We start from the raw sequence: 21,280 nt of genomic DNA on the forward strand, positions 1-21,280 counted from the left end.
TAGACTTGAAATCCTTAAATGGTAATAAGGGACTCGGATGTCACAGCTGAAGAACATATTTTTCAATTAAAGTAAGCCGGTGTCTGAGTGTTTTCATTATAAAGGATAAAATGATGCACAGATGTGTGTGTCTGTATGCGAGAGAAAGAGAGGAGACATAATCTGGCTACTTCCTTCTCTCTGGGATGCTGCCTTTTCTTCCCCAGGCCCCGTTTGGCATCTTTGGCCCTAAAGTAAGCAACCAGGAAGCTGTTCTGGGCTCACTAGCACCCTTGGAAACTCTTAGCTTCAGTGCTTTCTCTCCTGCACAGCCTTCTCTTTAACCATATCTGGGTAACTCAGTAGAACATGGATTTTATGCTGAGGTTGGGTGCTGAGTGTGAATGGTAGAAGTTGCCCTTGTTATAAACACAAGCAGAGGCACTTAGAGGGCTTGAACTGCACCTGGATAATTAGGCCCAAGACCTAGTGACCACACTGTTTGACTGTCTCGAGGGCGGAAATGATTACTTTGCAGGGATTTGAAGAACAGGTGTGGACTTCAAAATAGTTTGATGATAAATATCAGCAAGAAGATAATTCAGCAGTTAGCAGGCGAAGGATCATGCTTTTGTGTTCAGAGTTAGAAAGGGTGATAGAAGCTTGCCCGGTTCCGACCAACTGGGCAACTTGACCAAAGGAAAAGTGGTACCGATCACTTGCTGGGAAAGCCAACGGATCTCTACATCAAACTACATCTGTGTCTTTCACATTGTATAGTAGATGCCTGTTCCTTTTAAAAATTCCCTTGTCTTCTCTCCTTTTCTTATGTGTGCATCTACCCCTTCTATAATTGCTCCAGCTTAACCCACTTCATGCCCTCTCTGAGATCTCCCTTCACGACTCAGCCAACCCTTTATTGAGCACTTACAACCGGTCAGTTACCGTGCTAGAGCACAGAGATGAGACAGATACCTTGCTGCCCCTGAACTTTTCTTCTCAAGGCCAGGAAATCAGCTCTGATATAACCCATCCAAGAAATGGCATTTGGAAGCCACTGGTCTTAGATTATTTTAGAATTTACTTTTATCAGCAAAAAATAAACAATATCCCTTTGGGATCTTTATAGAGAAAGCAGGAAAGAGCTTTATATTCCATACCACCATGCTAAGGGCAAGGCGATACTTCACTTCAAATATTTATCTCAGGCATAGGAAATTGGATCAGGGTACCATGTCCTCTCTGTGGCCTTGGCCTTGGCTTGTCCATCCTGAATGTGAAGGGTTTCCCTGCCCTCTCCTGGAATCAGGGGATAACCATCCATGAGCCTACACCTTCAGAGCCCCGTATAGGAGCCACCTCTTGCACAAGCCCTCCACGACCATCCCCACTGCAAGAAAACTCCCTTGCTGTGTGACAGGCTTAGCTAAGTGCTTTGCCTTTTAAGAGCTTTTACGCTATACTGACACAGGTTCTTGTGGTGATGTCTAACTACTCTATTAGATATAAACCTCTTGAGGGCAGCCTCCCACCAGACCCAGTTCATTGTACCTGGTTGATGCTTGAACAGTATTTGTGCCTTGACTGAGTAGCGATAATATACTTCTGTTCTTAAAAGGTTTGCTAGACAAATGTTTTGCTGTTATTTCTTGGAGTCCATTGCTAGAATGGATGTAAAGATCTCCCGCATCCCCTTTCCTTTTAGGAGATCAGAGCATAGCATGCTAACAGACATACAGAGAGTACTTATCAAGAGTGTCCGTACCTGGAGAGTGAAATACATGCCCTAAAAATCTGCACGTGAATGGATTTTAAAAAATTACATGTTTAATACGAAGGGAACTTTTCAAGCAAATAAATAGGGATCCTGACACTGAAGAATATACACTTTCAAGTGGACAAGGATGATATGGTATATTGCCCCCTAATTAGAGGCATGTTCAAATCCACTCTGTATCGCCGTCATTGGGTGATAAGTCTTTGGATAAACTGTGATGTGAATTAGATAAGGAATGTTGAATTGCTGTTTCTAATGATTTTTACTTTACTTGTAGGAGTTAAACCTTGGTCGAATATCATGGAAATCCTGGAGGAAAAAGATGGGGTCGACACAGAGCTGCTGGTTTATGCAATGACTTTAGTCAACAAGGTTGGTTGATGTTTGTTATGGGTTAAATTGTGTTCCCCCCAAAAGATATGCTGAAGTCCTAACCCGTGTTACCTGTGAATGCGACCTTATATGGAAATAGAGTCTTTGCAGATGTAATCAAGTTAAGATGAGATCATTAGGGTGGGACCTAATCCAGTGTGACTGTTGTCCCTCAAAGAAGAGGAAAAGAGACACATAGAGGAAGAGGCAGAGATGCCGTGATACATCTACATGCCAAGGAATGCCAAGGATTACCAGCAGCCAGTCTAGATGAGGGAAGGAAGCTTCCTATCCTAGAGCCTTCAGAGGGAGCATGGTGCCCCCACACTTTGATATCAGACTTCTAGTCTCTCAAACTGTAAGAGAATAAATTTCTGTAGTTTTAAGGCACTCAGTTTGTGATACTTTGTTACAGCAGCCCTAGGGAGCTCAAACAATGTGAAAATCTAAAATTTGCCTTCTGAATAAGAGCCACATGTGGACCCCTATCATGGTGGTGGGAACCATGGTTGCAGCATGCTGCTTCACAGGAGAAAACCATTTACACCCACCATGGCGTGTGTACATGTGTGCTGGTTCGCATACATGTGAAGGCCTGTGTCTGCATGCTTTCTATGCTTTGGTTTTTTTTCTAATAAAACCAGAAAGATGACAGCAAGAATTTTGTGACTACTTTTCCTATCAAGATATCCCCTTAAAAACTTTTTTCCTTAAGAATATCAATTAGCAAGTTTTGCTCTAAGAGAACAGTTCACAAATCAGAAAGAAATGAAGGTGCTCTTGTTCTCGTGAATGTTGAATTCTGATTGTTGGGGGTGAGATAAGGATTCCTGGGGGGCAGGTCCCACCTTCCTTTTATGATGGTGTCTATATCCTTGTGTTCCCATGTCTCCCATCACATCCCTCCCTGGTCACCAGTTCACAGGGCAGTGGCGGTCTTCAGTGTCCATCCCCAGAGGCACTGCTCTGGCAATGGGTTCCATGCTGCCCTGGGACAGCCCACTCTCAGGACTAGAGTTCCTCTATTCCAGTGCCTCGTTCCCTTCCTCCTCAATAGTTGAGGGAGGGAGGGTAGGGTGGTTACCTCCTGCAGATTGCTATGCCCTAGACCCCAGGCATCACATCAACCACCCCATGGGCCTTTCTCTGTACCCTCCAGGATGCTGGATGCAGGCTTACAGTACCCCACTGCCATGATGGTTAGTTCTTCAGAGAAGACCCAGAATCTCTTCCTGAAATATAGCTGGAGAAACATTTTCCCTGATGAACTGGGGACAATCTAGTAGAAAGCAGTATAATTAGGAGAAGTAACTTCTACGAGATATTAAAATGTTGTGCAAACTCTAAGAATTAAAACAATATGAACCTGGCTCTTTCTTCTGTAGACTCATGATTGGAGCAGAGGAGCTCTGAAACAGAACCCAGTGCACAGAACAACTTACCCTGTGATCGAAATCAATGGGGTGGGTTAGTTTCATTTATGATCAGGGGATGTTTTGCTAAATGGAAAGAGGCAAAAACATACTTTGACTGCATACCAAAATAAATTCTAGGTAAAGAGTTCGATGTAACACATCAAACCATAAAAAAATGAGAAGAAACTAGAGGTGAAGATTAGTCTTCACCTAACTGGTCTCTGGTTGTTGAAGGTCATTTTAATAATAAAACCAGTCAAAAAGATTCCAAAGGAAAGGACTGAAATATTTCACTGCATAAAACCATAACAAGTGTTATTTGTAAAATGAAAACCACAAATAAAAGCTAAAGGCAGGGCCGGCCCAGTGGCTCAGCGGTTAAGTGCAGATGTTCTGCTTCGGTGGCCCGGGGTTCACAGGTTCGGATCCTGGGTGCGGACATGGGACTGCTTGGCAAGCCATGCTGTGGTAGGCGTCCCACATATGAAGTAGAGGAAGATGGCCACAGATGTTAGCTCAGGGCCAGTCTTCCTCAGCAAAAAGAGGGGGATTGGTGGCAGATGTTAGCTCAGGGCTAATCTTCCTCAAAAAGAAAAAAAAAAAAAGCTAAAGACAAGTGACAAATTGGGAAATTGCAAAAAAAGGGGCAGAAAATTATACCATCCTAAATATATTAAGAACTAGTTGAAAAATAAATAATATTAAACCTACTAAGATCAAAAGAAATAGATAGTAAAACAACAAGACATTTTCCCCTGGTCCTGTTGGCAATGATTGCTTTTTAATGAAATGCCATTTGTTGATAAGGACACAGGAAGTTCTACAGTCTTGGTGGGGAATGGGCACCACTTTTCTGTAGGATAATCCTAAGAGTTCTATTTTTATTTTCAGTCTATTCGTGAGTTTATTTTACCATGCAATTTTGAAGCAATTTTCTGTTGGTTTTTTAAGATTGTCCTCTATTTCCTGTCATTTTCAGTCATTGACATTGTTTTGGAAAACACAATTCAGCAAAAATGGAATTTTCACTCTTGCACAGTGTTTTCCATTGTAATGCTGTCCATCTTCTTGACAGAGGCGGTGCTCGGCTGTTCTAATGATCCTAGAAGCATCTGCATGGTGTGGGCATCTGCTCTCAACCACTGGCAAAGACTCAGTGCCTGTCACACTCTCCTTGGCATCATATGGCATTTAATGTCCAGGAATTCCTTGCTTACTCTTTCTCTTCTGGCAGTTCTTTCTTATCTTTTGGTAGTTCGGGCCCAGGGGAAGTCCAGGAAGGTCCTGAGGACATTACTTCAAATATCATCCTTTCCTAGAAAGGGCAACAGACCACTGACATCCACACTGGGTTTGTTTTCTTTGGTTGAATTTTAGTCATGTTCATTGCCCCAGTGAGTAAAATCTTCTGAGATCCCAAACAAAATAATACACTGAAATGTTAATATAGATCTGGAAAAAACTCAGACTCTGAAATCTGGGAAATTATTGTATTGCTTTTCTAACTGTCAAAAAAATAAAAGATGGCCTAATAACAGAATTCAAGCAATTAACATTTTTAGGACAAAACAAAGGTAGCAAATTCTAGCCTGCTCATGGTTCTGAGACTGAAGTCTGCTCCCTTTGTTGAACAGGGACATTATAACAGGAGGTTTCCAAGATACAGACTAAACCCTCTCATTCTTCCCCCTATTCCCAACCCCATGTTGTCAGAAGAAATGAGGGAGCATCAGAAACTAACCATTTCTCACCCTGTGAGGGCATTACATGACGTCAGCTGTCTTGTTCCAGCTGAAATCCACTCAGCGGGAATCCCCCACATTTGGGGGGCTTGGATATTGACCACCTTGTAGAATAGGATGAGGCAGAGGGGGGAATGAATAATAGGAGGTGTTACTGTGGGGCTGGCTTGGAGCACTGGGGAAGGAGGGCTTCGGGGAGCCCTGGGGGGTGCAGGGCGGGTGCTCCAGTGGAGCCAGAGGGTAAGTAACCTGGATGGGATCCATGCTAAGTATTTGCCTCTGTTTTTACATTTTATTTATTTATTTTTAAATTACCATACAGTAAAGTCAACTTTTTGCTCTTGGTATATAACTGTATACATTTTAACACATATATAATTATGGATAATCCTTACAATTAGGTTGTAGAACAGTTCCATCTCCCCAGAAATCTCCCTCATGTTATCCTTTTATAGTGACATCCTGATCCCCTACTCATACCTCTGACAACCTCTGATTTATTCTTTCTCACGGTAGTTTTGTCATTTCAAAAATGTCAAATGGGGTCATACAGGATGTATCCCCTTGAGGCCGGCTTCTCTCACTCAGCATAATGCCTTTGAAATTCATCTAGGTTATTGTGTGTATTAATAGTTCACTCCTTTCTGCTGCTGTGTAATATTCCATTACGTAGATACACCACAACTTATTTATCTCTTCACTCGTGAAAGGAGATTTGAGTATTTACAGCTTTTGGCTTTCCCAAGTAATGCTGCTATGAACATTCGTGTACAGGCTTTTGCCACTCTGGTTTTATCCTACCAGAAAGATTTGATTGAATCAGTGAAAACTCAGGGAGAGGAAAATAAAATGTCTTTTAGGACAGAGATTTCTCACTCTGAGACATGCCTGTAAAGATTTACTTGTCACAAGCCCTGGCGAGACAAGGCCTGAGAGAAAACAGAAAGGGGGTCATGAGTGTTCTCTGAAAGTGAAGACGTCAACAGACATTTGCCTCACAGACTTTTCCGGAGCAGCTGCCACCTTTGCCAGGAGTAGGCAACTTAGCAGTGAGGTGTCAGGGTAGAAGTGGGAGGACAGAGCCCAGGTAGAGATAGGAGTGTGGCAAAATGTGCTGCGCATATTAGAGAATCAGCTGAAAATAGGTGGATGTGTGTTTCTAGGATGAATAGTGCCCCCCCTCATGCAGGCGGAGAAAGAAGCTGTGTTTGTTTGTGGCAGAAGGCCATCTCCCCTGCAGCCACACATGAAAGGTAGTGGTATGCAGGCTTGGCTCAAGCCCAGATTTTCACAGTGGAAATGACAAATGACCTCTTAATACCCTTGGTTCTGGGGCCATTACTGAGCATGGCTCCCTGAGTTTATTTGCTTCTATAGATCTAATTGTTTAATTATTTAATAGCAATCCCCCAGCCCATCACAGTTGGACTTGCTAAAGCAATGGGGATTAGGTCTAGGAATTTAACCCCCCTGGAAACCTCTGAGAGAAAGAACCTCAGTTGACTCTCAGCAGGGAAAAAAAGGAAGAAGGAAGTGGAACCGAGAGGTGAGGAGACTGCCAGAGGCCTCTCTCTGTGCCTCATCCCGGCCCCCACAGTGTTGTGTAGAAAGTTTTAAATCTAACATGAAAGGTCAACTCACCTGCGTTCCTCAAATTGTGCGTTTGGCGGAGTCAGCAGTCAGGGCCCTGCAACGGTGAGCTGTGCCCTGGCCTTGGTATCGCCATTTCCCACTCCTCATCTTTTGACAAGTTCTAGAGTTTTCACTAAAAGCAAAGGATAGACTTGTTATGATGACAGGACTCTCTGAATGGGTGCCTACTTTTTCAGTGAGCATTAGGAGTCAGGGCAGCTCGCTGGACTGATGCCTGCTAATGCCATGGTGACCACTTCGCCTGGCCCCTGCACACACTGGCGTGTGCTTTCACACTTGGCCACATAGGTGTGAGCACCTATTGGTTACAGCTTCTAACTGGTTCTCAACCTCCTGTTGTGTGTCTTTGCTGGGGTCCTGATTAACTAAACTGTCACATCCCAGTTATTTTTTCATTCGTTTCTGATCTCGACAGCAGTGATTTGTGTCTAATTTGCTCACAACAGACAGGAAAAAGCCATCATTTGGGTTTTGAGTAGAGATATACTTTCCAATATTAATAGCCCCAAAATGGAAGTGTTAGAGAAATTGGTACTATCAAATGATCCTTACGAAAGTGTTAGGCTTTTTTCTTCCTAGGCGAGTCATCATTTTAGAATAATTTTTGAAATATATGTAGCGTTCTTAGAAATGCGAAGGTAGTAAAATAAATGGGGAGTAAAGACCTGTGCCTGAAATGCCAGGCCAGAATAATTTGTGTGGAAGGCATGAGTGTCCAAGGAGGAAGGCTAGAACAGTAGCCCTGAGCACAGGGTGGACCCCAGGTCTTCAGAAACTGCCTGTTAGTCAGGCTCATTCCTTCCCTCCCTGCCTTCATCTCCCTCATTTATGTAAGGGGCTTGTAGTAAATCACCTCAAGGGTCCTTCCAGTTTTGAGCAGAGGTCTTATCTGAGATCCCCTCCTTCTTTTAAGAGAGGTGGAATTCATAGAGAAGTCTGCTTGTTCTTTCCTGGGTTGTCTTTCTGCCTCCGGGATGCTGCTTTATGAAATTTCTCTTGTTTTCCTAAGTTTCATAGTCCAAGGGGCAGGCCTACCAAATTGAAAGAAAAGGGAGTCATTACATCATTACAACGCCAGCTGTTGGTAGATTGATCTTAACCCAAGTTTCTAATCACTGAGCATGTTAGTTTTCTATCACCATGTAACAACTTACCACAAATTTAGCAGCTTAAAACAACACAGACTTATCATCTCCCTGTTTCCGTGGGTCAGGGTCCAGATACCGCCTTGCTGCGTCTTTTGCTCAGTCTCACAAGGCTGCAGTCGAGGTGTTGACCAGGGCCGGAGTCTCATCTGAGGCTTGGGATTCTCTCCCAAGCTTCTGTGGTTGTTGGCAGACTTCATTTCCTTGCAGCTGTAGGACTCATGATGGCTTGTTGCTTCTTCCAGGCCAGCAGGATAATCTCTCTTCTAGTCTCTGAGCTCAGGAAAGGCCTCAGCCTCTTTTAAGTGGCTCACCTGATTGGTTCAGGCCCACCCAGGATAATCTTCCCTTTGATTAACTCAAAGTCAGCTGATTTGGGACCTTATTGGCATCTGTAAATATCTCTTCACCTTTGTCGTATAATGTAACCTAGTCATGGGAGTGTCCTGTCTACACTCAAGGGGAGGGGATTATACAGCACCTGTACGCGAGAGGATGGTATCTTGGGGTTCATTCTGCTTACCACACTAAAAGAGTTTTTCTCAAATGAACTTGTCATCTGTCTTGCTTTGTCCCATATTGTCATAGTCGTAGCCACTGGCTACCATGCAAAAAATGCCTCAAGAGCCTTGAGACAGTCTCCTAAGACATGTCTGTGTCCTGTTCTCTCCGTCCAGACGTTGTCAGGATTGCCAGACCAAGACACCTTCTATGATGTGGTGGACTGCCTGGAGGAGCTGGGCATTGCGGCCGTGTCCCAGCGGCACCTGAACAAGAAAGGGACTGACCTGGACTTAGTGGAGCAGTTGAACATTTATGAGGTAACCAGACCTGCTGAATCAGAAACTCTGTGGCCGGGCCCCACAGTCTGGGTCGCACAAGCTTCCAGGTGATTCTGATGCACACGCAAGTGTGAGAACCCCGGATCTAGGAGAAACTCAGTAGCTTGCTTGCTTATTGATTTATTTATTGCTATTTTATTTGAAGGAGCATGCGTTCTGTCAGCAGCACTTCTGTTCAGGGTAACAGACAGACAGACAGACAGACAGAGATCGCATTTCTTGTACTTGAAGTGGCAGAGCTTCAGGCAGGGCTGGCTACATAATTTGCAGGGCTCAGTGCAACATGAAAATGCAGGGAAAAAGTGCTGTTAAACATACTAAATGACTTTTTACTTTCTTTTACAGTCTCCCACCTCGTTATGGTATTTTTTATTTGCTGTTTAACGTCATTGTAAGGAAAGCAATATTAAAATGTAAAAGTGTTAGCATCAATTTTACTGTTCATCTTTATATTGTGCAATGCCAGTTTAAAATATAAATATAAGAGCATTTAACTTGTATGCAGAATCAGAAAAATTACCCCATTTGTGTTTGTAGCTCCTCCATGCTTATGTATTTTGCTCTTACTGGAACAGTGGAAACTCTGTACAACATGAACTCAGCTGTTTTTACTTCACTTCTTGATACCTGTTCATTCCATCAACACTCTACCTTCAACTTACTGATGAGTAAGGAAGGCTGACAAGGAAAGGAACTGTAGGCTGCCCTATCTTTTCATTTTTTCTGTGTTATTTCACCACGTGTGGTTGGCTAATGCGGGAAAGTAACATAGGTAGGAAAGGAGATAGTGGGACCCTTGGGTTGCTATCTGTCTGCATTCAAAGCAAGTTCTGATTTGCATGGAAAGCATGGTCTCCAGGCTGTCAGTCGTAAGTGGATGCTCAGTCACAGGTGTAGCACACTTTCTTTGTGCTAACTTCGAGTCTCACTGAACTCCCGCATAACGTGGGTCTACCAGCCCTCTGCACTCATGGGCGCGAGGAAGGGCAGACATGCATATTGCACCTATTTCGTCTGCTCATGCACATGCTCCTTTGTCCCATTGGACTTCACTTATAAAACACAAGTTTAAAGACAAAACTAATAAAAATTTCACGATGGTGAAAGCAGATCATTAAACCAAGCACAGAGCCCTGCCTAGTGTGAGCATGGAGCCCTGTACAATTGCACAGGTCATATGCCCATGGAGCTAGCCTTGCTTTGGGTTATGTGTCATGGTGTTATGGACTGTTGATCTGAGTTCAAACTGTTCTCTGTGGGTTAATTTTAGGCCAAATGCCCCCCTCTTATTAAAGTTACTTATCTGATGTAGCTATTGTCTGAACTCTCAGTGAAGGTTAGAGAACATTTCATGAGTAGCAAATGATATTCTTTTTTACTGATCCTCATCATCCCAGTTTCCTCCTTTGGCTGGTTGGGAGGCAGAATCTGGAGATGTATTTTCTCTTGGGTGGTGTGACTTTGATCAGGAAAGCTTAATTCCTTTATTCCTTATAGGCCCGAGCTTGCCCATAATAATGGCATGAGCCAGGCTATCCCTGAGGACATTCCATCAGTGGCATTCCACTTTTTTTTTCAGAGTTTTTCCCCCCAGATGTCATTCACATACCGCAAAATTAACCATTTGAAAGTATAACGTTCAGTGGTTTTTAGAATTTTCACAAGGTTGTGTAACCATCATCACTATCATATTCCAGAATGTTTTCGTTACCCCCAAAACAAACCCCATACCTATTAGCAGACACTCCTCATTCCTCGCTGCTCTCCATACCTCATATCCCCAAACCACTAATCTACTCTCTTTCTGTAGATTTGCCTTTTCTAGACATTTCATATAGTAGAACCATACAACATGTGGTCTTTGTGGTCACATGTTTTCAAGGTTCATCCATGTTATAGCACGTATCAGTACTTTGTTCTTTTTGGTGCTGATATTCCGTTGTATGGATGTACCACATTTTGTGTATCTGTTTATCAGTTGATGGATATTTGGGTTATTTCCATCTTTTGGCTATTATGAATAATGCTGCTATGAACATTTGTGTACAAGTTTCTGTGTGGACATATGTTTTCAATTCTCTTGGGTATATACCTAGTTGTGGAATTGCTGGTCATATGGTGACTCTGTGTTTAGCTGTTTGAGGAACTGCCAGACTGTTTTCCAAAGTGGCTGTACCATTTTACCTTCCCACCAGCTATGTACTGAGGGTTCCATTTTCTCTACATCCTCCTCAATGCTTATTAGTGTCCATTTTTTTTATTATAGCCATCCCAGTGGGTGTGAAATGGTACACATTTTGGGTTTGATTTATATTTCTCTGGTGATTAATGATGTTGAGCACCTTTCCATGTGCCCATTGGCCATTTGTACATTTTTTGTGGAGAAAGTTCTATTCAGATCCTTTGGCCATTTTTAAATTGGGTTGTTTTGTTACTGTTGAGTTGTAAGAATTCTTTATATATTCTGGATACTAGATCCTTATCAATATAAATTTTAATGTTTTTTTCTCATTCTATGAGTTGTACTGTTTTACTTCTGACCTAACCGATCAGTCTTATTCATCCTTATTCATAGTGATATATATTTTTAAATCTTTCCTTCTTCCACTTATAAAAATAATATGTACTCATTGAAGAATATTTGGAAAAATACCAAAAAGTATAAGAGAAAAAAATCACCCATGGTTTTATTACTAACCGTGGTTAACATGTTGGTCTGTTTTTCTAGCCTTTTTTGTATATGTAGGTGTCTGTTCTTAACTATGGAGATAATAGTCTATATATGGTTTATACAAGATTCTGTGTACTGAATCTTTTATTAGTAAATGTGTTAGAACCATTTTCTTTTGTCCTTAGAACTTCAAGAACTAAATTTTATGAGGAACATATTATTCTGTCTATATGCATGTACCATAACACATAACCTCTGTTTTTTCAGGTTTAGATTATTTCCAAAGTTTCTGCAATTATAAATGCTGTTATAATGAACAACTTTATTCACAAATTTTTGTGCACAGCTAGAGTTAAGAAGGCTATTTCCCAGCTAATTGACTCCATCTTCACTGGCTATAAGTAAAGAGACTGACATGTAACTCACTATTTCCTAAAAGTTACCATCATAATAAGTGACAAGTTGAGAAACAGAACAGAATTATCTTTATATGCTCTTAGGAGAAATCAGAGGGAACTGAACCAGAGATATTTGCTGTCAGAGTTTAAAGCTTTCCATAGCTGGCCAGCTTTTTGTGACCTTGCTCTGGGTATCTTCTCCTCTAGCCAAGCCTCACTTACCCAATTATCTGCTCAGACTTTTGTTTTTCATTTTCACTGGCACGTGGTGTTGGGTGGTGGAGGGGTATGTTCTTAGGGCTCCTAAAAAATAGGATAAACTAAGAATACTAAAGATGGAGAAGGAAGAGACCAAAGACAGTTGGCTTGCATGAAGGCAGAAGATAGACTTGTGTCAGTACAGACATCTCCCCTTCCTTACTTCCTTTTCCCATTTGAACGCCCATCTCCAAGAGTCTGCTCAACTAGGGGCTTATAGGATCGCAGCTTTAGATTCTGTGTGGTCAGTGTATATCCAGAACAGAGTGTGATGCAGGTGAATTTTCCATAAGTGAACCAATAGGTGCGAGTTTTGAGAAATAGCCTCTGTACCTACTCCAGGAAACTACTTCCTGTTTCAGGGCACACCTTCTCTCCAGCCTACCTGACTCTCAAGCTACCTCCCCATGTCCCTATTTCTCTTCATGCCAAACTTTTCAAAAGTTGTTGTGTGTTCACTGTCTTCCTTTGGTCAAATTGCATTTGCTTACTATTTTTGCATCAAGTATACGTCATTTGCAAAGTAGTTAGACGTCATGTAAAGAACAAATGTGTTAGCTTGACTGGATCACTAGATGCCCATGTATTTGGCTAAACATTGTTCAGGTGTTTCTGTGAGGGAGTTTCTGGATGTGATTAACATTCAATTGGTAGATGGAGAAAGGTAGATTGCCCTCCCCAGTGTGGGAGGGCCTCACCCAATCTGTTGGAGGCCTGAATAGAACAAAAGGCTGTGAAGAGAGAATTCGTATTCTCTGCCTGATGGGCTTGAGCGAGAGCATCGGTTTCTTCCTGCCCCTGGACTCTGACGGGAACTTACACCATTGGTTCTCCTGGTTCTCAGGCCTTTGGACTGCAGATCTTGGGATTTCTCAGCCTCCATAATTGTGTGAGCCAAATCCTTATAAGAAGTCTCCATATATCTCCTATTCTGTTTCTTGGAGAACCCTGACTAATACACTCTTGTGCTAGCTTTAAGAACTAGAACATTGCCCATAGCTTGGAAGTGTCCTTTGTAGCCCTCTCTGGTGTCATCCCACTACCCACCAGCACTATTCTCTTTATAATTTTACCTGAAAATAGCTTATTCTGTGAGTTAACACGAAGAATCAGATTATCAAATCAGAGTTGATAAATGAGAGATCTTGCCTCGTATCTAGCTATGCTAATAATTTTGAGAATATAGGCTATATCAGTGCAGAGAAGCAGCAAGAGATCTGGGACATCCCTTGTGAGTCCCCAGGTCCTTTCTTCATGCATGCGACATGTGCTCTCTGACCCAGAATAACAGACAAGGTCTTCAGGTGAGACTCACAGTCACCTGGCCCAGCGAGTAGCATTCAGTTATGAAACATCGCTATTACGTATCCCAGGGAGTCATAGCTCATAAACTCATGAATTCTGGGTTTATTTACTGTAAGTAATGCTTAGCCACGAACATCCTGCTAAGGGCATTCCAGAAACAAGAACTCTCATTTTAGCAAATATCATTAGTCTATTTATTAGGTAGTCTAGTTATTAGCATATTTACAAGAGAGTCAATGGGTTACTTGCTTGCTTTCTTTCCCCAGAAAAGGAGGGAGAGGTCACAGCCCAGCTGCTTTAACTCCTTCATCCTAGTCTGTATCCCTAAACAACATATTGTTTAATTTTGTCTGCTTTCAAACTTTTTATAAACGGAATTGTCTCATTTGTATCCTCCTACCATTTTCTCTTTGGCTTAATGTTTTTGAGACCTACCCATGTTGTTATGTGGCATTCTAGTTTGTTCATTTTTACTGCTGATGAATATAGCATGATTTATTTATCTGCTCTTCTCTTAATGGATGTTGGCTGGTTTACAGTTCTGTTGCCATGATAAACAGTGTTACTCTGAGTGTGCTTGTACTTTTCTTTGTGTACGTGTGCAATACTTCCTCCGTTTAGGTATTAGTTTTATTCTTGCTTTGTAAAAATATTTAGAAGTTTTTCTTCTTTCTATCTGGTCTTTGATGGTTTTATGGACTTCCCTTGGGAAATTATATGGGTCTATGATCTTGTGTGTATGTGTTGGGGGACAGGAGATCTTTGGTAACTATATGTTTTTCTGTGGAAATTGATCTGTTTAGACTTCCTGTCTTTACTGGGATCAGTTTTGCAAAATGATAGTTTCCTAGGAAGTTACCCATTTCATCTGGATTTTTAAAGTCATTAGCAAAGAAATATGTAAATAATCTCTTACAAATGTTTTTAATTTTCTGTTTCAGTAGTTACTTTCCCATTGTTATTTTTTACCTTTTATGTTTGCAATTTCTTCCATTGTTCTCTGGATTAACTAGTGGTTTGTCTATTTTGTTGGTTTTTTTTTTTTCAAATAATTTTGATTTATTTGTGATTTACACTGCTTTTCTGTTTTGTAACTCAATACATTTTTATCTTATAGCGTCCTTCTTTTACTTTCTTTCGGTTTACTTTGCTATTCTTTTTATAGGTTTTTGAGTTCGATATTTAATTCATTTCTTTTCATCCTTTAACCATCCTTGCATTCTTGGAATATAACCCACTTGTCATGATGTGTTCTTTTTTAAAATTATGCTGTTGGAATTCTATTTGATACTAATTTGTTTAGGATTTTTACACAAGTGTTCATAAGTAAGATTGGGCTCCTCTTCATCCCCCCTTCCTCATTTTTGTATGCCGTCTTTATCAGTTTAGACATCACTGTTAGGCTAGCATCATAAAAAGGACGCTGACGGTCATGAGAGCACACTTACATATTGTTTCTGGACAACGTACTCCTGGTAGCCATGTCGATGGGTGTCTCCAGGGTACTTCTCTGATTGTTTCTCCTCAGTGCCCTCCCCTGGATCCTTCTTCTCTGTCTCCTCCCTGTCACTGTTGAGGTTTCCTTATCAGACCTCCACTCTCAGTCTACCTGGCTGGCCCTGTGATTTGCATAGTGAGCTCAGCAGCCTTGGAGGCTGCTGTCTGATATCTTGACCCTGAGATTTCCACCAAGGCCTATGGCTGCCTGCCCCTCTGCCTGCTTGTTGTCTTATATTTCATTCATTCATTGGAGCCCATTATATGTCACATATTCTGCTAGGTACGAAAATACAGAAAAAGAAGATCTGTCCCTACCCCAAGGAACTTTCATTCTGTAGTCTAAAACAAGCAGATAGCCGATTCCTCCAGCAGCTAAATCTGATGGCACAGAGAGACACAGAACGTGCTGGGGGAGTTCTGACTTTATGGGACATGGCCACCTGGAAGCTGCACACGACATGCAGCCACCCTAACTGCACCTTGATTTTCCTCCCATGACCCCAACAAAAACCCTGCACAATCTGTTCATGTCTCCACCTCCACAAAAAGCAGAATCTCCCAAGTTACAAACCTGGAGCTGTCCTAGATGCTTCTTTTTCCTCTGTGCCCATACTTAGGAGTCTCACTGCTGAACACTGCACTTCCTTCTGCATTCCCATTGTCATCCCCTAGCTCCGGCCCTCATCGTTTCCTACCTGGATTATTGAGATATCTCCTTGTTCGTTTGCTCCCCTGTGAATTTGTTCAGTCAACAGAACTTTATTGAGCACCTACTATGTGACAGGCTCTATTCTAAGCTCCAGGGATACAGCAGTGAATGAGACAGACAAGGCCACTTCCCTGAGGGAGTGCACATTCTGATGGATTGCAGTACATGGATAAGCCAAGAATCCGAGACTGTGAGCATGTCTAGAAAGAAAAGACATGGGGTGAGGTGGGGGCGAGAAACTGAGGCTGGGGCAAGGAAGGCTCATCTGAAGTGATGGCCTAAAGGAGACAGTGATGGAAGGAAGAGCACTGGAGCTCTCTGGCTTGGCAGGTGGCTGGAGGGGCAGGGAGAGCAGTGTGAGCAGAGCCTGAGAGAGGAGAGATGGGCATCCTGGGGGAGCTGCATCCCATGGGGGCTGTCTCTGCTCTCTCCCCTTTCCTAACTTTCTGCAGCTGAAAACCAGGTGACCCTCCTGAAAGTCAGATCTGAGTATGCCATTCCTTTGTTGAAAAAACAAACAACAGTGATGAGTGAGTGAATAGAAATGCTTTTCGCGGTCAGCAGGATGAAGCCCAAACACCTTGAGTTGGTACAAGAGCCTACACAGTCTGTGACCGTCATGCCCCTGTGGCCTTGTCTCCCGCGTTCCTAAGATGTCTCTGAAGTTTCAGCCATACTCAGCTTCTCTTGTTTCTTGGACTTGAAAGGCAGGTCTTTAGGGAGCTTTCCTTTATCCATTCTCTTTTCTTTGCCTAGAATGTTTTTCCTTTTCATTCTCAAGTTGGCAGACTCCTGCTCCTCCTGCAGGAGTTGCCTCACATGTCCCCTCTTCCACGAGGCATCCTTGGCAAGGTCAAAGGAGCTCCTGCTGCTTGTCCCCACACCTTGTTCCCAGCCAAGGAAGAGCACTTGCCTATCTCCACACCTCTGACGGACCAGTCCTCAGGGTGTACCTGCCTGTCTGTTTCCCTCTGAGCTACTTCATGTCATATGTCTCATTCCTCTCTCGAGCCCCAAGAACAGCAGTGCACCTGCCCAGAATAGAAGTTCAGTAAGTGCTAGAATAAAGATCTCTTTTAAATATCTTCACATTTTATGACAGTGTTTGCCAGATGCTGGGTTGAAGGAAGGCCATGATTTAATCAGAAAGCAGCCACCTCAGGGGGAAGGTGCCCTGAAGAATAACTCAAGGTGACACCTGCATGCTTTAGACACCAGGCAGAGGCAGGATTTTAATTCCTTTCTGAAAATTAATGCAGTTTTAAAAAGTATTTACTGCCACAGGACAACTAAGTTGAGTATATGTAGGGGCAGCGGGGAGGCCTATAAGCAGAGCCAATATTTTCCTCACAAAAGACGATGAATGTTTTCAAGCAATTGCAGAGAACTTGACTGGGCTCTAGAATGTTTCCTAATAGTGGAGGACGTCTGGTGACCATATGTCCTGGACTTTCTGGGGACAGGCCCAATTCCATGTAATTTAATTCCATTTCAGAAAGGTGATTTAATCCATGTTTAATTAAATTCATTTGAATTTTTATAGCTTCATATGATTTTTCAAATAACATAAATTCATGAATCAAAATATCTTTTGTCAGATCATATGTTCTAACTTTTGATTTTGCAAATGTGGTCCTGGTAATGGGAAAGGCATCTTAAGGCTGAAGACTGGGGGTGAGGGGTAATTGGTACTTGTAGGAATAGTTAACCAATAGATCCAATCTCTTACGATCCTTCTTTGTCATATGTGAGAAAAAAAATATGTGTATCAATTAGCTCTTACTGCATAACAAATACACCAAAAACTTAGTGGCCTAAAACAGCAAGTATTGCTTATGATTCTGTGGGTCAGAAATTTGGGCCTGGTTCAGCTGAGAGATTCCCATGTAGGTGATGTTCTCTGATGCCTGGACTGGGGCTGAATGGTCTAAGATGGCCTCATTTACCTGGTTTGGCATTTAGTGCTGGCTGTTGGCTGGGCCTTGTGTCTTTAGCAGTCTAGCCTACTTCTTCACATGGTAGCAGCATCTCAGAAGGGCAAGTCCCAATAAACAAACACTTTTCAAGCCTCTACTTGCATTATGTTTGCTGATATCCCATTGGCCAAAGCAAGTCATATGGAAAATCCTAGACTCAGTGTAGAAGGGGGCTACACAAGGGTGAGTAAACAGGGAAGCATGATTCTCTGGGAGCCTGGCACTGTAACAGTCTGTCAGCACCTGTTGTCAACATAGTTCCTTCTTGAAATGGTACTAGCACTGGCATCTACTTCACCTAGAAATGGAATCAAGTTACATAATATGAATTAAAAAGACCATGTGGGATAGCAATATGAAGAAGGATGGTATCTGTTATGTAAAGATGGCTGCCTGTCATGGATGTTGGTGGTAATATAATGTTACAAACTCAAAGAAATGTTAATAGCTTTTGACTTCCATCATGAATGTTCAGATTGTTAGATATTTGATGATATTAAGAAACCATTTTAAGTGGGACAGAGGTATGATGGTTATAGTTTTTAGAAATCCTTATCTTTTAGGAAAATACTGAAATATTTACAGATGAAATAATATGATCTGGGATTTACCTTAAAAAAAATCTGGCTGTGGGATCAAGGGCAGGGAATAGAGTATAAATGAGACAAGATTGGCCAGGGTTGATAATTGCTGAACTATTGTGGGTGATGAGGACATCATAGTCTTTATACTCTTCTCCATACTTTGTGTATGTTTGAAAATTTCTACAATAAAAAGTTAAAAAGAATGTTCACATCACTCAGTGGCCTCAAAGGCAGGTGGCACTTGTCACAGATGCTACCCTGAGCTGCTCCTAACTGCTTTCTGTAGTATGTGTAAGCAATCAGCCCTGGGTTCTGGAAACTGCTTGCTCCTCATCTGGCTTTTAGTTTATAAAGAGCGTTCTACACTTAGTTAAAGGAGTTAGAAGGTATTTGACAAGGGGTCCAGCACATGAATCACTCTATCATTTGGCCAAGATTAGAGATCTTTCAGGACAGGATTGACCTCACCTTGGGTTCCCGTACAGCACACTCATCAGGCTTGTAGTTGAGTACATCTGACACCACAGAGTCAGTCTGAACATCTCCTGGGAGGTGCTGTTGTTCTCTCCAGGTCTTTCCAGCTCTTAATGTTCCTGACTCCAATCTGTAGTGCTCCCTAGAATCTGAGGGTTTGGAGCTGCCACTGTAGCCCTGTCTGTGACAGTGAAGCATCACTTCCTGTCATCAGCAGACACTGGTGAGTCTAGGATTCTTCTTGTAAAAACAAAACCGTGAGTGAACACCAGCCCCAGATTTCATGTTACCCTGTTCCTGACGGCCAAGCCTGAGGCTGCCAGTGGATCTACTGAGATTCTGTGCCCCATTCACCCCCTCCATGCACTCTTTTCTTTTTTTAAGGAGATAGATGTTTTGTTGAGGACCTGAACTTTAGCAAGCCCCCACTGAATTCCATTTTATAGTGTCACTGTGATAATTTTTTCAGCTTTTTCTTTTCATTTAAACTTTCTGAGTGTCTTCCTCTTCCTTGACAAGAGGCAGTTAAAGTGGATTTCACTTTGTGCACACTCGGTGTGCCTCTCTGAAAAGAACTATGAGCGGAATGCTACTTGATCCTTGGATCTCTGAGGTTAGACAAGGAACTAGAGATATCTGAACTCCACTTTAGGCACTAATCTTATCATTCCGAATGTGTGCTTAATAAGAAGCAGAATCAATACCTTAGGTCAGAATAAGTTCGAATGGTCTAGAATTTTTATATCTAAAAATGAAGAAAAAGTAATTGGCTAGAAATACTGTCCTTGGTTAGGTGCATAATCTCTCTTGAACTTTCCCCAGAAAAATGCCATTCAAAGTGGTAAAGTTGAGAAGATAAATGTGATTAGCCAAATGTATAATTTCTTTCTTAGTTCTGGCAGTTATACTGGAGAGGGGACCCTTAAAAAATAGACTTTCTAGTGAGACTTTATAACAATAAAGATTTTTCTGAACTCTTATCAGTTCCTACCTCAAACATCCCCAAATTATGTCTCACTAATAAATTCAGGGGAACAAAATAGTCACAATATTATTAAATTGTCTTCATGTCTCTGAGAGTTTGTTATAAAATGTATCTGGCACATAGATAGAAGAGTTTTCACTAAATTGATCTTATCCAGAAGCTGGAGCTGGAGGAAACTGGAGATGAAGCAAATAAAGGGTGGATGCCCTCCTGTGAAGTCAGCCATATGTCCCAGGTGCTCATGCCTGTGAACCTGGATGAGTGTGGCCAACCTGGCCTTGACTCAGCCAAGCTCATCTTGTTAGATGAACATAGGGGCCAAAACTTTGGGCATAGGGGACCACTGGTTTTGCAGTAGCCAGGTTTTCAGTAGATAGGTGATGCTAAAGCCATATAGTGTGGTTACTATCTGGATCTTTATGTTACTTCTCCATTCTCTCATATGTCAGGACTGAGTGGTGAAATGTGACCAAGAGCACCCACAAGGCTGGAGAACTTGTACCTTTGAGGATGTGGGACTGTGTGACTCCTTGGTTGCCAAGTCAGAGAGACTGCTGGACTTGGTTGGGCCTGGCTCATCTGGGCTGCAAGGTGGCCTGACCTACCAGTACTGTGTGATGGAGGAATTTGTGGGCATGCTAGGCCCCTTCGTCTGAGGGCATAGGTTGGGAAAGGATAGTCATATTTATTGAGTCCCAGCCACAGAGAAGACCCTACCCTAGCTACTTTACATAAATTATCTTTATATAAGTTATTCTTACCACAAACCTACAAATGCAATACTTTTATCCTCGTTTGGGGGGCTAGAGAGAGGGCAAGTAATTTGCAGCAGGTCACACCTGGTTCATTAGTGGCACAGTCAGCATACACACAAAGGTCCAGTCAACCACTTGTGTTCTTCTTACTGTCTATTTTTAGAGAAGGTAGGCATGAAAAAATTAAAGAAGCTGGAGGTACCGATGAGTATAGCCTACGGCTGGGAAGAATGAGCACGGATGAGGAGGAGAGCCATGCAGAAGCACAGATGGTTGGGGTTAATGTGAGGTGAGAAAGCCACGGGGTAGGATCCAGGCTAGGGCGAGATCAAGAGATGGTGGAGCTGGGCCTCTGGAGAGGACATCAGCTAGGAGCAGGACTAGATATCCTTGGGAGAGGGCCGGGTTTGGGGGAGTGTGGTGCCAGTTGGCTAAGGTTTTCACATGAAAGCCAAAGTGGCAAAGTGTAAGCCAATTATTCTTCTGTGCAAGTATGCATCACTTCTAAGAGGAAATTTTTTTAAAACTTTATTCTAGAGGTCAAGTCTGTTTCTGGTATATATTTTTGTGACTTGCATACACGAGTTGTCTAGTATAACTACAGGCTGTACCCCTAGCCCTGAGACCAGGCTGCTGGGGGTGGCCTGAGAGCAGAGCATTGTGCCCAGATTCTGGAATTAGGTAGTACGTTCTGCAGCACTAGGCTTCCCAAAAAGATCTGTGCATGAGGCAGCTCTGCT

At 42.4% G+C, this 21,280-nt stretch overlaps 1 protein-coding gene across 41 annotated transcripts in view; it reads left to right on the forward strand.

Annotated features, from left to right (window-relative positions):
• Positions 1-21,280, forward strand: part of FHOD3 (formin homology 2 domain containing 3) — a 455,119-nt gene that overhangs the window by 290,785 nt on the left and 143,054 nt on the right. For all 41 annotated transcript variants that reach the window (XM_070629984.1, XM_070629962.1, XM_070629948.1 and 38 more), the window contains exons 8-9: positions 2,034-2,128; positions 8,761-8,904. In XM_070629984.1, coding sequence (XP_070486085.1) covers positions 2,034-2,128; positions 8,761-8,904 — 239 coding nt within the window. The remainder of the gene's footprint in view (positions 1-2,033; positions 2,129-8,760; positions 8,905-21,280) is intronic.

This window comes from Equus przewalskii, chromosome 7, assembly GCF_037783145.1.
Source record: "Equus przewalskii isolate Varuska chromosome 7, EquPr2, whole genome shotgun sequence".
NCBI lineage: Eukaryota > Metazoa > Chordata > Mammalia > Perissodactyla > Equidae > Equus > Equus przewalskii.